We start from the raw sequence: 14,090 nt of genomic DNA, 5'->3' as shown, positions 1-14,090 counted from the left end.
ATGAATCATCTTTGCCTGGGTTTTGACAATAATATAATTCGTGATTTTACATGGCATACCTTTGTATTGTTTTTAATCAGATCATTCAAACACAGATGTAAATTCTGTAACTCACTTTAATTCAGCTCTAGGAATTCCCTTTTGAGATAGCCCCCAAATAGGGCCTAAGGTAAGAAATTCTAAATTGGGCTTGCTACTACTTTATTCTCAACTTTAGCTAGAGACTGCAGAAGAGTGGCTGTCTGCTCTCTAAAACTGATTTGCCTTGTCAATTACCACATAGGTTCCCAATTCTGAAATCATGTGTAAGCTGTGGTCCTCTTTGGAAAGAAATTTTATATTCATCCCTCATGTTGCATTTCATGGTAACACAGCATATGTACTATTCCTTAGCAGCTCTGCCAAATGTCATTTCTCTCAGAGTAGTACATGTATATGTATAGGATTTACAAGGATTGTCAAGCCCCCCAGATCTCAGTTCAGTACTAAACAAACAGATGCTGTCACCTGTTGTGCAGGTAAAAGAGACTAAGTTTCCTCCCTGGGTTTAGAGGGTTCCTGTCCTCTCCTTCCCTTGTCCCACTGTTCTGTTTGGGGCACTTAATTGCTATCACCTCTACATTCAAATGCTCACAAATCATATCTGTTCCCCATACTTGGAATACCAAAATTAAATGTCTGGGAAAGAAAAGGGTGTCAACAGAGCAGGAAAAAAGGCTAAGAAAGAGAATTTCATTCAGTATATCATCCTATATTCCTTATAATCTATGTGTCAGTCTTCTGGTAAATACTTCTTCCAACCATCATGCTGGAAGACTGACAAATGCAAAGATCAACATAAAATAAAGTGACTGACTCCATAATGAACATATGAGGACTCAAAATTCAACTGTCATCTTTCAAAGTTGCCACCTTTGAGATTTTATTACATTTATTCCAACAAAGCTGCCACTACTCAAAACATTTTTTAATAGGCACTGAATAATATATGGAACTGTTGAATCACTATATTGTACAGCGAAAACTAATGTAACACTGCATGTTAACTACACTGGAATTAAAATAAAAATTTTTTAAAAGTTTTTTTTAACTCTTTTAGAAGCTCCTTCACAAACAAGGAAGCCATTTTCATTACTTTACATCACATCAATAACCAAAATTATCCAGAGTGATCACTAATTTCATTTGGTTAACTCAGCTTTTGGATATTGATAATGATGGCAATGACAATTAGTATTAATAGTAGCAGCTACCATGTATCAATCACTTACTATGCACTGGATTTTATGAGGCCCTTTATATATATTATCTCACTTTTTAACTTAATCACGTTTCTAAAATTAACTTATATTTCCAAAATCAAAATCTACCTAAAAAGACTGAAGATTTCGCTCCATATAAGACATTTAGACAACTGTATCATCAATTTTCACGGTGGCAAGAAAAAAGCTCTGGAAGCATTTTGAGCAAAGTATACAGCTTACTTAAATGAAGTCAGTCATCTTATTTTATGTTCATCTCTGTACTGTCAATCTTCCAATGAAATGGTTGTAGAAGATTATGAGGAATGTAGAATGATATGCTGAATATTCACCTGTATATAAAAATTCTCACATACTTCTTTAAAAAATGTATGTGTATACATATGTGTGTATATATATATGTACAAATGTATGTATAAATGTGTGTATAACACACATAAAACATACATACATACACATACATACACACAATACACAGTAATAACACACACATCATTATTATGTGTAAAGTCTATATACATTATGCTGTCTTGGAAGTAAGCAAGCTCTCTTACAAGTTCTCTTGTACAACATCAATACCTTGAAAGCAATAAACAGCCCATGCAGAATTCAGCTTTCAGGGATGCTACTACATTTAAAGACATTTAAATACTCCTATGTTCTCGATTTTAATAAGAAAGGAACTTACTCTTTCAGCCCGGTCTCTGCACTATTCCCAGATATATCTGAACCAAGAGAAATGCCAGCAGGAGACTGTCGTCCAGTGAAGCCAGATGAAGAAAAGGAGAGTCCATATGGTTCAAAATTGAGAACTAGAATTTTAAAACAATAACAGAAGTTCATATTTAAAACAAAGTAAAAGTTAGGAGGGAAAAGCAGGAATTATCAAAGGTACCATTCACTACTGATATAAAGGTTAGAATCCAATGACATTTTTTATTTTTTATTTTATTTTTGTAAGTAATCTCTACACCCAACATGGGGCTCAAACCTACAACCCCGAGATGAAGAGTCGCATGCTCCACCAACTGAGCTGGCCAGACACCCCTCCAATGACAATTTTTAAGCTGGAAGGGACTCTGGAGATGATCTAATCAAATAATTACAGTAATAGTAATAAAGTAGCTATGATTTATTGAATGTCGACTACCGTCTACATGCCATTAGTTGATCAAAGACAAATGATACTTCACTTTTATCTTTTCACCTCCCTTAGAAGCTAAAGGAACATCCAATTAGGAAAGATAACTGATAAACCAGGTCACTGAAAAGTTGCTGCTCCCAGACAAAAATGTTTAATGAGCTATGAATGAAGAGACAACCGTGTTTTTGCTTAACAAAATGCTCTTAGGCACATTCCTATACTGAATGGACTAATGGAGCCTTCAATGTGAAATTTCCCTTACTGCAAAAGAATAAGGTTTACTCAGGTTCAGATTCCTTTCAATCTGTATACCCAAATGAATTCAATCAAGAGCTATAAAAATTCATATTGTTATTGTGGTAGAGCAGATGCCAATATCCATTCTCCTCTTTTAAGTAATAGAACTCTTGCTTCTTAGCTAGGTACATGGCCACCCAGAAAAGAAATGACATTTCCAGACTCCTCTGCCATGTGCTTGAGTTCTGGCCAATGAAATTATGTACACATTCTGTGCACAACTTCTGGGAGGAATCTTCCTGGAAGAAAAAACATCTTTCTTCTCTCCCTTCCTCCTTTACATTCATGAAGCCATCATCAATCCTAGGTTGCCTATTTCTGAAATTTCTTTAATGGGAAAGAGCAGTAATTTTCTGCCTTGTATAAGGACACATTTTATTTATTTGTTTTCTAATATGCTATGTAGCTATACCTAATCCTAACTGGCATATTTTTATCTTTTTGGACTATCTGGATTTTAATACAAAGGACCTTCTTAAATCATAAAAAGTGCCTTATAAAATATAAATGTGAACTTCTCTAATTATTATCTTCATTTTACAAAAGAGAAACTGTGGCAGTTTACCATGAACTTACCAAAGATTACAAAAATAGGAAAAATGATAGAGCCAGATAAGAAAGCAGATACCCTGGTTCTAGAGCTTCACTCTCAAGTATTCTATTATACTGTCTCCTCCAAAGGAAACAGCACCTAATCCAAAAAGAACTAAATAAATTAGTTTAGGATAGAATAAATAAATTCTATATCTAAAAGAATGATATAGATGAGAAATCAATGTGCAGTAGAAAAAAAATAATAGGCTAATTAATAACCAGGAGAACTGAGTTCTTGATATACATCAGGTATTAACTGGGTACATGAACTAGACCTTAACTTCTCTGTCTATAAAGTGAAGGGTTCAGGCTAAATCAGCAGTTTCCAAATGCTGATCTGATAACCAGGATCAAGATGACTTTGTAGAATTTCCCACATACGGCCAAGCTTTCAGAGATTCAGAAGCAAAAGATACAGGAGTAGGGCTCAAAAATTTGTATCATTTTTTAAAACTTCTGTGATTCTAATTCATAATCATGTTTGGAAATCACTTCTTTAAAGACAATTATCATATGATTTCACTCATATGTGGAACATAAGGAATAGTGCAGAGGACCACAGGGGAAGGGAGGGAAAACTGAATGGGAAGAAATCAGAGAGGGAGACAAACCATGAGAGATGTGGACTCCAGGAACCAAACTGAGGATTATAGAAGGGTGGTGGTTATTAAGGAGGGCACGTGTGGTGATGAGCACTGGGTGTTATATGCAACTAATGAATCATTGAACACTACATCAAATACTAATGATGTACTACAATGCTGGCTAATTGAACATAATAAAAAAAAAAGAAATCACTTCTCTAAATCCTTCCAAGGACCTTTTCAACTAGAAAATCCTCCCATTTTAAGCTTTTCAATCATGTAGTTTAACTTTCTGTCCCATTTTGACCTCTTTTTAATAGCATCTGTGACAGTTATCAAGCCTCTGTGTTAACAAAGTAGCAGTGAAGAGCTCAAGAAATGTTTCCTATGAACAAGTAAAAAAAGAGAGTTTAAGCCAAAGATCAAGTAAAGATATAGTTTAAGCAAAGAGCAGAAAGAATTCAAAATCAGAGGCAGAGTTTAAGAGTGGAGAGAAAAAAAACTAGACATAGAAGGGGACAGCATCTGGAGACAGATACAATTCCAAACCTGAGACAACAGAATTAAGCGCTGTCATCTAAGGAAGGTCTGGAAAGGCTCGAGGCTGAGAATGAACTTCAAACCACATTATTTTCATTCTTCAGTGAAAATTTCCCAAGATCTTTACAGAGGTGAATGACTGGAAGGGTCAAAGATTTTTTTAAAAGTTAACTAGACATGTAAGAGTTCATGTGTGTGTAGGGAGCAGGAGGAAAATAACAGTATGCAGAAAGAGTCAGGAGAAGGAAGTAGATGGCTGAACTGCAACTTATACTTTTTCGGTGTCATTTTAAGATCAACCAGTTAATTGTACTCATATGCTTACCACAGAGCCTGGAAAGTACTCAACAAAATCATTAGATGATAAATGGGGAGAAAAAGAGCTTTCAGCATTGAACTTCTCAGTATTACCATTCTGAACTCCTACAAAGGGAATATTTAGTGGTCTCTCTTTATTCATATGCGTACTTCCCATCCATCATCCAAACATCTCGGTGATTTCCTCTTTACCAAAATCATGACAGGCATCTTTCCCTGACAGGCTATACTTCTGAAATATAAAGTTATTCTTTCTTTTCTTAGCTGTTTCTAACTTCACTGATCAGATATTTTGTTGGAGGAAGCATTCTAACAGTTTATATAAGACTGCTCAGAATGAAAATGAAACTCACAAGTCCATGGTGACCAGATATTTTTTTCAAACTTTTCTATAGATACGCTCATGTGACTAACTATCAGCCCTCTGTCTAGCACAGCGACCCAACATGATAATTCCACCTTCGAGTTCTTTCAAAATTCCAGAATGGCTATCTTAGGCGCTTATGTATATGGAGCCTATGACTTTGGGAAATATCTCTGGGCTAACTTCTTTTTTCTGGGTATCCAAAGACCTAACCAGGGTAAACAAGTCACAAGCAGATTTAAAGAGAGATGATAAAAGTAAACATCCTCAGTTATTTATATTACATGACTATAATGTCAATTGCGTTAAAAAAATGATGTCCCTACAATTTAGCTTGTTACAGACCCATGAAAAATTACCTTTTTCCTGAGAAAGCTTTTCCTCCTGCCGTTGGTGGTGAGGTTTGTAAGGTGCTGCCCCCTGACTAAGTTCTTCGGCCACAAAACCATCCAGAAAAGATAAAGAAGCATCTACCTGTATTAAAGTGAAGCAAAAATTAGAAATTAAAAAAATTTACCCTAAACAATAAACTGTATACTCACATAACTAATTTTAATCCATATGTCCCAAAAATAATTTTTAAGGGTAAAACTGAACTTCAATTCTAAAAGTGCTACCAAGTGCTACCAAACTCTCTACCTTTCTAAAACATCTATATTCACAGTTAGCTAAGAATGTAACAAAGTAAGTCATCTGTAGTTGTGATCAATTTCACTGCAATGCAGAATAAACTGAGCATCCAGTATGTTAGAGAATCATATGTTAGGTGCTATGACTGAGACAAAGACAGTTCCCACCCTCATGAGAACTGTAACCTAGTCTACGGCCATACCACCCTGAACATGCCCGATCTCGTCTGATCTCGGAAGCTAAGCAGGGTCGGGCCTGGTTAGTACTTGGATGGGAGAATTGTAACTTACTAGAGAAGAGACACCTACACCAGGAGCTACAGGGTCTGCATTAGTTTGCTGCTGGGGGCTAACAATAAGGTGTTGGCAAGGCTTGTTCCTTCTGGAGACTCCAAGGGAGAGTAAGTTCCTTATCTCTTTCAGTTTCTGAAGGTGCCACCATTCCTTGGCTTGTGGCCACATCATTCCAATCTCTGCTTCTATTGTTAGTTGGCTTTCTCCTCTCTGACTCTTCCCTCACTTTTATAAGAACTCTTGTGATCATACTTTCTGGACAATCCAAGATAATCTCATCACAAAATCCTTAACTTAATCACATCTACAAAGTCCTTGTTACCATTTAAGGTTCCAGGGATGAAGGTGTGTACACCATGGGGAGGCCATTATTCCGACTCCCACAGTGCCTTTGATTTAACCATCCTGTTCTCTTCTACCTGAAAATGCTTTTTCACAAATCTATGGAAAATTACCTAATTTCAGCAGGAATAGAAAGGTACGAGAGAATGATTAAGTGAAAAGAAATGAGATGAAGAAAGAGTAAGGGGAAAAGGAAAAAAGAAAAAGTGAGCAAAGAGTGAGATCTATACAAAAGGATATGGCAGCGGTAGCTTCAGAAGCCACAGGTTTGCTTCTCCTGCTTTAGCCAAGTGTACGGTAACAACTCAGATAATTAGAAGGGCAGGTGAATCTCTAACAGTTAAGCGGCAAGTCACACTCTGAATCTGGAAAGGTTTAGTTTCAATAAGATTCTTACACAATGAAGCTATGTCATCATCACTATCTTCTACTGGAGGAAAGAGGAAACAGGTTACTTCCTAGTTTAATACTGTGTGTAGCGTATTTATTCACCATTTCAATGAATGTCTCTGGAATGCCTACCAAACATGAAAAAGGCCTCTGCCCTTGAGGAGCTATCTGAAAGAACCAATGAACAAAGGTTCAAAATGAATACAAGCCATGAAAATCTGAGTCAAAATTAGTGGGAATGCTACCCCTCCTCTCCTCTTTCTCAACTATAGGACACCTGACAAATAAAAATTTGTACAAATCTGGCTTCCTTTTGGCAACTTCCTAATTTATGCCAGTCTAGGGGAGAGACCAGTATACACTCAGAGGGTGAGTAGTAACTGAGCCCATTAGGTTAAAAAGGGTGGCAGCTGAAAGTAAGGTGGGAGAAGGAAAGGTGGGTGATCAGGTTCCAAAGTGGGAAAGAACTTAGATGCTAGGTGGACAAAATGCAACAGAGAACTATTTTTTACATTCTCAAAGAAAACACAGTAATAATTAAACAACATATTAGAAAAATTCAAAGGAAACTAAAAACGTTTAATTCTTGAATTACCGTATGTTAAAAGCGATTGTCACTGGATATAAATGCCTTCACTGCAGTTCTCCAGAAGATATACTCCTCTAGTCCCAACTATTCAGGATCACTACTCACCTGAAGCTCTCAAATTCTCTCTCATACTAATGTGAGAAAAACTCCAACCTTCATTTTCAGTGTCACGGAAATTGTATTTTGATATACTCCAGATACCTCACAAATGCAAGAATTATTCTGTTTACAGACAATGCAATTTTTACAAAGCTAAAATACAGATGCCTTACCACCATGTCTTCACAGCTCTTATCAACTGGAAGCAAGCTCTTCATAAGTTCCACATTCTCACGTAAGTGTTTTAATTCAAATGCATGTTGTCTCATACAAGTATCCAAAGATATGGTGAATTCCTGGATTAATCTCTCAACTATGTTGGAAGAGTGTGCTTGGGATGTCAACTTGGTAACAGCAGCGATTAACCAGGCTTTTGTTTCTGAAGAAACCGAGGCATTCATAAGTAACTTGTAGAGCTTGGTTAGGACTTCCTCTGGTGTGTCCTTATCTAAGAGGTAGTAATACTCCCCTAACACCTATCAGTAAAACAAAGAGATGTTTATATAGAAATATAAAGTTACACAGCAAATTATACTCAGAAATCCAAACAAAGTAGCTACTGCTGGAGTCAATTTACTCTAGATTAAACATACTCTCATGGCGAATTATTAGATAAGGATAGAATTACACATTTTAGATTCAAAATTATATAAGAATTGGAAGTCAATACAAAAAGGTTTCCACATCTTTATCATTAACAATATATAAAGCAGCATACCTTTACAAGTTCACTTTCTTCTGATTTTCAGGTTTGGTTATTGCTTTTTACACGCATGTCCACATTCTGTTACTTATTTTGCAATAAGCACTTAAACCAGGGGTCCTCACATGCTAATATGCATGAGAGTCACCTGAGGTATTTCATAAAAATACAGATTTCTAGGTTCTACCCCCAGATATTCTGAGTTAGTATGTCTGTGGTGGGGATCTACAATACACATTTTGAACCAGCATCAGCTGATTCTGATATAGATGATCCACAGAAGAAACTCTGAGGAACACTGATCTATGTTACATATCTTTTTTCTTACATCTAACTTATTTAGGTGATTATTTATAACAAATACATTTTAGATTCTCTAACAGTTAAGCAGCAAGTCACACTCTGAATCTGGAAAGGTTTATAATCACCTAAATAAATAATCCTACTGGCCTAAGAATCATAAACTGATAATTCATAGAGTGTGAGATCTTTCCTAAGTGCTACTTATGGAGTATTTTCATGTCTTTGGTGTAACATTGGCATCAGCAGGAAAAAAAAAAAACAACGGGGAGGTGAGGTGACAGGGAAGGAAAAATTTATAGCTAGTAACAAGAACAGGAGGAAAAATAAATAGAACTAAGTAAGTTCAATCTTTAAAGTAGCAAGATAATTTTTTGTGTGGTTTAGTAAGATGGAAGATAGCTCTATAAAAGCCAGTAATCTAAATCCCAGTTCAAAAATGAATGGGAAGATGGAGTAGATGCATCTTCCCCTATTCTTCCCAATAAGTACACCTAAAAACCCTTGATGTTATATATAAAGCATACATAAAAACACACCAGCAGGGCACATGGGTGGCTCAGTCGTTAAGCGTCTGCCTTCAGCTCAGGTCATGGTCCCAGGGTCCTGGGATCCAGCCCCGCATCGGGCTCCCTGCTCCGTGGGAAGCCTGTTCTCCCTCTCCCACTCCCCTGCATATGTTCCTTTTCTCGCTGTGTCTCTCTCTGTCAAAAAAATAAATAAATAAAATCTAAAAAAAAAAAGACACCAATAGGTGGAGAAAAGAAGGCTGACTGCTAAGGAGGCTGGGATAGTACAGTGGGTTATCTGCTACCTCATAAACCCCAGACTGGGTTCTGGTAAGCCAGCAACCTGGAAACACCAATGGGCGCAGACAAACTGGCCTCAAGAAAAGCCTGCCCTCTAGCCAAAGAACCAAGAGGCCAGAAAACTTTCAGACAATAACCCTTCTACTCCAGTCAAGCACTACACAGAAAAAAACCATAGACCCACCCACACAGCAAAGGCAGAGTAGAGAGCCAAGACTTCCACCCCTACAAAGCTGTAAGAGGCACCCCCTTTCCCTCACAAGGGTGGTGACAGAGAAGACCAGACGGGGAGCCAAGACTTTCATTCCCACCAAGCTGTAGAGAGGACCACTCCTCCACAGTGTCCATGAAGACCACATATGAAGCCACTTCACCTCTACCCAGGTATAAAGAGGGACCCCTCCCCACCTCCACTAGGGTGGTGTCAAGAGAAGCCTAGTGGAGAGTCAGGACTTTCACCACTGATCAGCCATAGCAAGATGACCCCTTCACAGTGTCAGTGGAGGCCACATAGTTAGAGATCTCAACACCTGTGTCACAACACCATCACCAAGAGAATCTAATCAACATTTATTGAACACACCATCCAACAACAGCAGAATACCCATTCTTTTCAAGCACCCACAGAACATATAGTAAGACATAACTTGGGCCATAAAACAAACCTCAACAAACTTAACAGAACTGAATTCATCGAGTATTTTCTCTGACAACAATGGCATCAAACTAGAAATCAGTAACAGGAAATTTTCCAAACACTTAAAAATTAAACAACACTCTTCTATACAATTTTTCCAGAACATGGAAGAGGAAAGAGCATTCCTGACTTCAGACCAAAACCAAACCAACAGAGTAGAAAAAAATCTCATGAACAGAGATGTAAAAATTCTTAACAGGGTCTCAAGAAATCTACAAAAAAAAAAAAAAATCCTAGATTAGTGAGTTCAGCAAGGTTGCAAAGATTGCAAAGCAAGATCAAAATACAAAAATCTATTGTACTTGAATAAACTAGCAACAAACATGTGGGAACCAAAATTAAAAATACAACTTATTTACTACTGCTCTAAATAAAATGAAATGCTTAAGCATAAATCTAACAAAACTTGTAGAATCTGTATGTTATAGAAAGAAATAAAAGCACTATAAATATATAGAGTGACATGGAGAAAAAAAAGAAATGGCTGCCAATACAATAACCCATTTAGGCAAGGATTACCAATACTAAAACCATTGGTGAAAGGCAGTTGAGGAAAAGATGTTCATGCATAGCCACATAGAATCACCTTAGAGATTAGCTATAAATTTCCAAGAGAAAGAGCACCTTTACAATGGAGAGATCTAAAATTCACCATCTTAACCAAACAATGAAACTTAAAATCACCAATGACGATAGGAATTGATACTATATGCATCCTAATGACGCAGTGGAAAGTATATATTGTTGATGTAGTATTCTTACTAAAAATGTTTAACCAGGGGCACCTGGGTGGCTCAGTTGTTAAGCGTCTGCCTTTGGCTCAGGTCATGATCCCAGGGTCCTGGGATCGAGCCCTGCATCGGGTTCCCTGCTCCGCGGGAAGCCTGCTTCTCCCTCTCCCATTCCCCCTGCTTGTGTTCCCTCTCTCGCTGTGTCTCTCTCTGTCAAATAAATAAATAAAATCTTAAAAAAAAAAAAAAATGTTTAACCAAACCAGAAATAATGAGGCAAATTCAGAATGCTGGATATTCTGTAAGTCAACAGTATTCATCCAAAAAATCACTGTCATGAAAACAAAAAGAAACTGAGGGTCAGTATAAAATAAAAGAGGCTAAAAAGACAACCAAATGCAATTTGTGAACCCTGACTGGATCCAGGATTGGGAATAGTAGAAAAAGAACCATAAGAGACCTTTTTTGGACAAATGGATAAATGTGAACACGGACTATATAGTAAGTGATATTAATGGATTAATGTTACATTTCTTATTACCAATGTAATAATGGTTCTATGACAGGACAATGTCATTCTTAGAAGATTCACGTTAAATTTTTTATGGAGTGTCATAATGTCTGCAACTCTATTGTAAATGACTCAGCAAAACAAACTGTATTTAGGTAGATCTACATATAGATACAGATACAGTAAAGCAAAGGTGGTTAAAAATATTAACTGGGAATACAGACGAAAAGTATAGAGGTATTTATTATACTAGTCTTTCAACTTTCCTGTAGTTGAGAAAAATATCTTAAATAAAAGTCTGGATAAAGTTTAAGTTAACATGCTAACATTTGGCCAAAGTATAAAATATTAAAATATGTATATCCTATGATCCAGTAGTTGTACTTCACCAAATCTCCCCCTAAAGAAACTCACCCATATGCACACCAAAGAATACACAGAGGTGATGGTATGCGTGCAATTACCTATGATTATATTACATAAAATGTGACCTTCTTCTTACAAAGAGATGATCTCCTTTGCTGGCTTTGATGAAGCAAGGAGGCATGTAGGGAGGCCCACATGCAAGAAACTGAAGGCAGCTCTAGGAGCTAAGAGTAGCCTACAGTCAACAGTCTGGATCTCAAACCCTCAGTCCTACACCTGCAAGAAATTGATTTCTTCCAACGACCACATGAGCTTGGAAGTGGATCCTTCACCAGTCAAGATTCAGATGAGACAGCAGCCCCAGCCAACACCCAGACTGCAACTCTGAGAGTCCCTAAGCAGAGCACCCAGCTAAGCCATGTCTCGACTTCTGACCCACAGAAACTGTGAGATAATAAATTTCTGTTGTTTTAAGCACTAAGTTTGTGGTAACATACAGCAACAGAAAACTAATATAACACAGATGCATGGTGTTCACATATTCTAACATTCACACAGAAAACACAACAAATGTATTGTAGACACAAACAGATATCTAACCAACTATCTATACTTAAAAGACCAGATAAGTGAGATGGCAGGGAGAATGAACAGACAAGTGGATAGTTCAGTGATAGAAACTAGCCACTGGGAAAGAAAATTGACAGCTGGAGTCAGCAGAGTAGAACTGAATGACTTCTGAAGGAAATACATTGTTAGTATTTGGTTTTATAAAAAATGTTATAAATACTTATGATCTAATGTACTTTGCTTACCCAACTCATAACTTGAAGAAATTTCTGTGGATAGAACACATTTTCCACATCTAGTAAAGTGAGATAAGACTGAACTGCATAAAGCCTTAATTGCTGGTCTTCTGTTTCATCATCAAAACCTACAACGAAATTGACACATCATCTTAACTTCCACTAAATTCTCTAAGAAAACATTTAATTTTGGGATCTCTATTTTACAGAATGCAGTAATTTACTAACCTTCCGCAAGCAGTCTCATAAAGTTATTGGGAATATCAGGATGCATGACATCTCCTCCCACTGAAAACACAGCATTCATTGTCTGAATAAACCATGCATTATCAGGGGCATATGTGTCCACAGTGTTAAGAACAAGTACACTTCCAAATGCCACTTCTTAAAATTATCTTTTCTGCATCAACCTTTTATTAAAGAATAACCCCCAACCCATCCTACTTTGTCATTTTTGCTTTTAACCTCTGCCAATAAATTGTTCTATATGCCAGTTTTATGTAAAATAGGTGCCCAATAAAAGCTTATTTAATAAACTTAATAAACTAAGTTCATGTTGCTTCATCTAGCACTATTCTTTGTATATAACTAAGCATCCAATAAATAAGTGTGAAATAATTTAAAGAAATGTTCCAGCTGACTAACAAATAATGGAAAATGATCTACACTTCAAAGAGGCTAAATGTGGTGTGTCTACCTGAACAAGCTGTTTAACCTCTTTTCTAATCTGTTCCGCTTCAGTCTAAAATTCTATCATTCTGCTGGCTAGAGCTACAGCACTGGCTAGGACAAAACTATACTTAAGCAATTTCCAAGACAAGTGGATTAACACTGTGCATTTACTCTTTCTTAGATTTAAATAACAGACGTCTTAAAAAGAATGGAATCTCCTTGTGACCTTCAAAGTTACTCTGACTTTTAAAAAGCAAATGTGAAGAAAGGTGATATGTGAATGGAGTTCCCAACTACCTTACTGTGACAATTTCCAGTATAAACAACAGTACAGAGGATAAATTTTAGCATGCTGATCCCTAATCCCAAGGTCCCCCTGCAAAACAAGAACTTTTACCAGAAAAAAAACTAAGTATGAAGTAAAGTCAAAGATAAGGTGGCACTGGGTCGCCTGAGTGGCTCAGTCGGTTAAGCGTCTGCCTTTGGCTCAAGTCATGATCCCAGGGTCCTGGGATCAAGCCCCGCATCAGGCTCCCTACTCAGCAGTGAGTCTGCTTCTCCCTCTCTAAAGGTATTCATGACTCATGGTCTAAACAAAGGATATTTCTCAGCAAGCTCAGCTATTTTGCCAACCAAATTGACAATAATATATTCTTCTTTGCTCTGATGTAAATATTCAAGCATTTTCTGGACAATCACTGTTACATTCTGTGCATTAGTAATTCTGTAAAGAAGCTCCAGAGTCTATTTAAGAAAGAGAAATAAAAACAGAATTATAAAACTATGCATGATAACTCCAATAAATTCAGCAATATACAGGTTTATAATAGAGTTGATTCTCCCACTTTTGCATAGATCAACTGGGCAGTCGGTTCACAGGTGCTGAAGAAATGCACATTTTAACTGAAATAGAACTTAAGAAAGGTAGAACCAACTTAGTGTCAAAAAAATTAATTATCAATTTCAAAGTCTAAAAGCCTTCTACCAATCTCAATAAGTATAATCTGACTACTTCTACATAAGAGACCATGTAAAGACTAAAAAGTTAA

The 14,090-nt window shown here is 36.8% G+C and overlaps 1 protein-coding gene across 1 annotated transcript in view; it reads right to left on the bottom strand.

The window, feature by feature from the left end:
- Window positions 1–14,090, bottom strand: part of AP4E1 (adaptor related protein complex 4 subunit epsilon 1) — a 59,893-nt gene that overhangs the window by 16,940 nt on the left and 28,863 nt on the right. Inside the window, exons 11-16 of the mRNA XM_032417191.1 lie at window positions 13,646–13,785; window positions 12,598–12,710; window positions 12,379–12,497; window positions 7,620–7,922; window positions 5,463–5,577; window positions 1,951–2,074 (exon numbers count right to left, since the gene is read on the bottom strand). Of these exons, the coding sequence (XP_032273082.1) occupies window positions 1,951–2,074; window positions 5,463–5,577; window positions 7,620–7,922; window positions 12,379–12,497; window positions 12,598–12,710; window positions 13,646–13,785 (914 nt within the window). The remainder of the gene's footprint in view (window positions 1–1,950; window positions 2,075–5,462; window positions 5,578–7,619; window positions 7,923–12,378; window positions 12,498–12,597; window positions 12,711–13,645; window positions 13,786–14,090) is intronic.

Source organism: Phoca vitulina, unplaced genomic scaffold (genome assembly GCF_004348235.1).
Source record: "Phoca vitulina isolate PV1807 unplaced genomic scaffold, GSC_HSeal_1.0 scaffold20, whole genome shotgun sequence".
NCBI lineage: Eukaryota > Metazoa > Chordata > Mammalia > Carnivora > Phocidae > Phoca > Phoca vitulina.
This window is presented reverse-complemented; position numbering and strand designations above follow the sequence as displayed.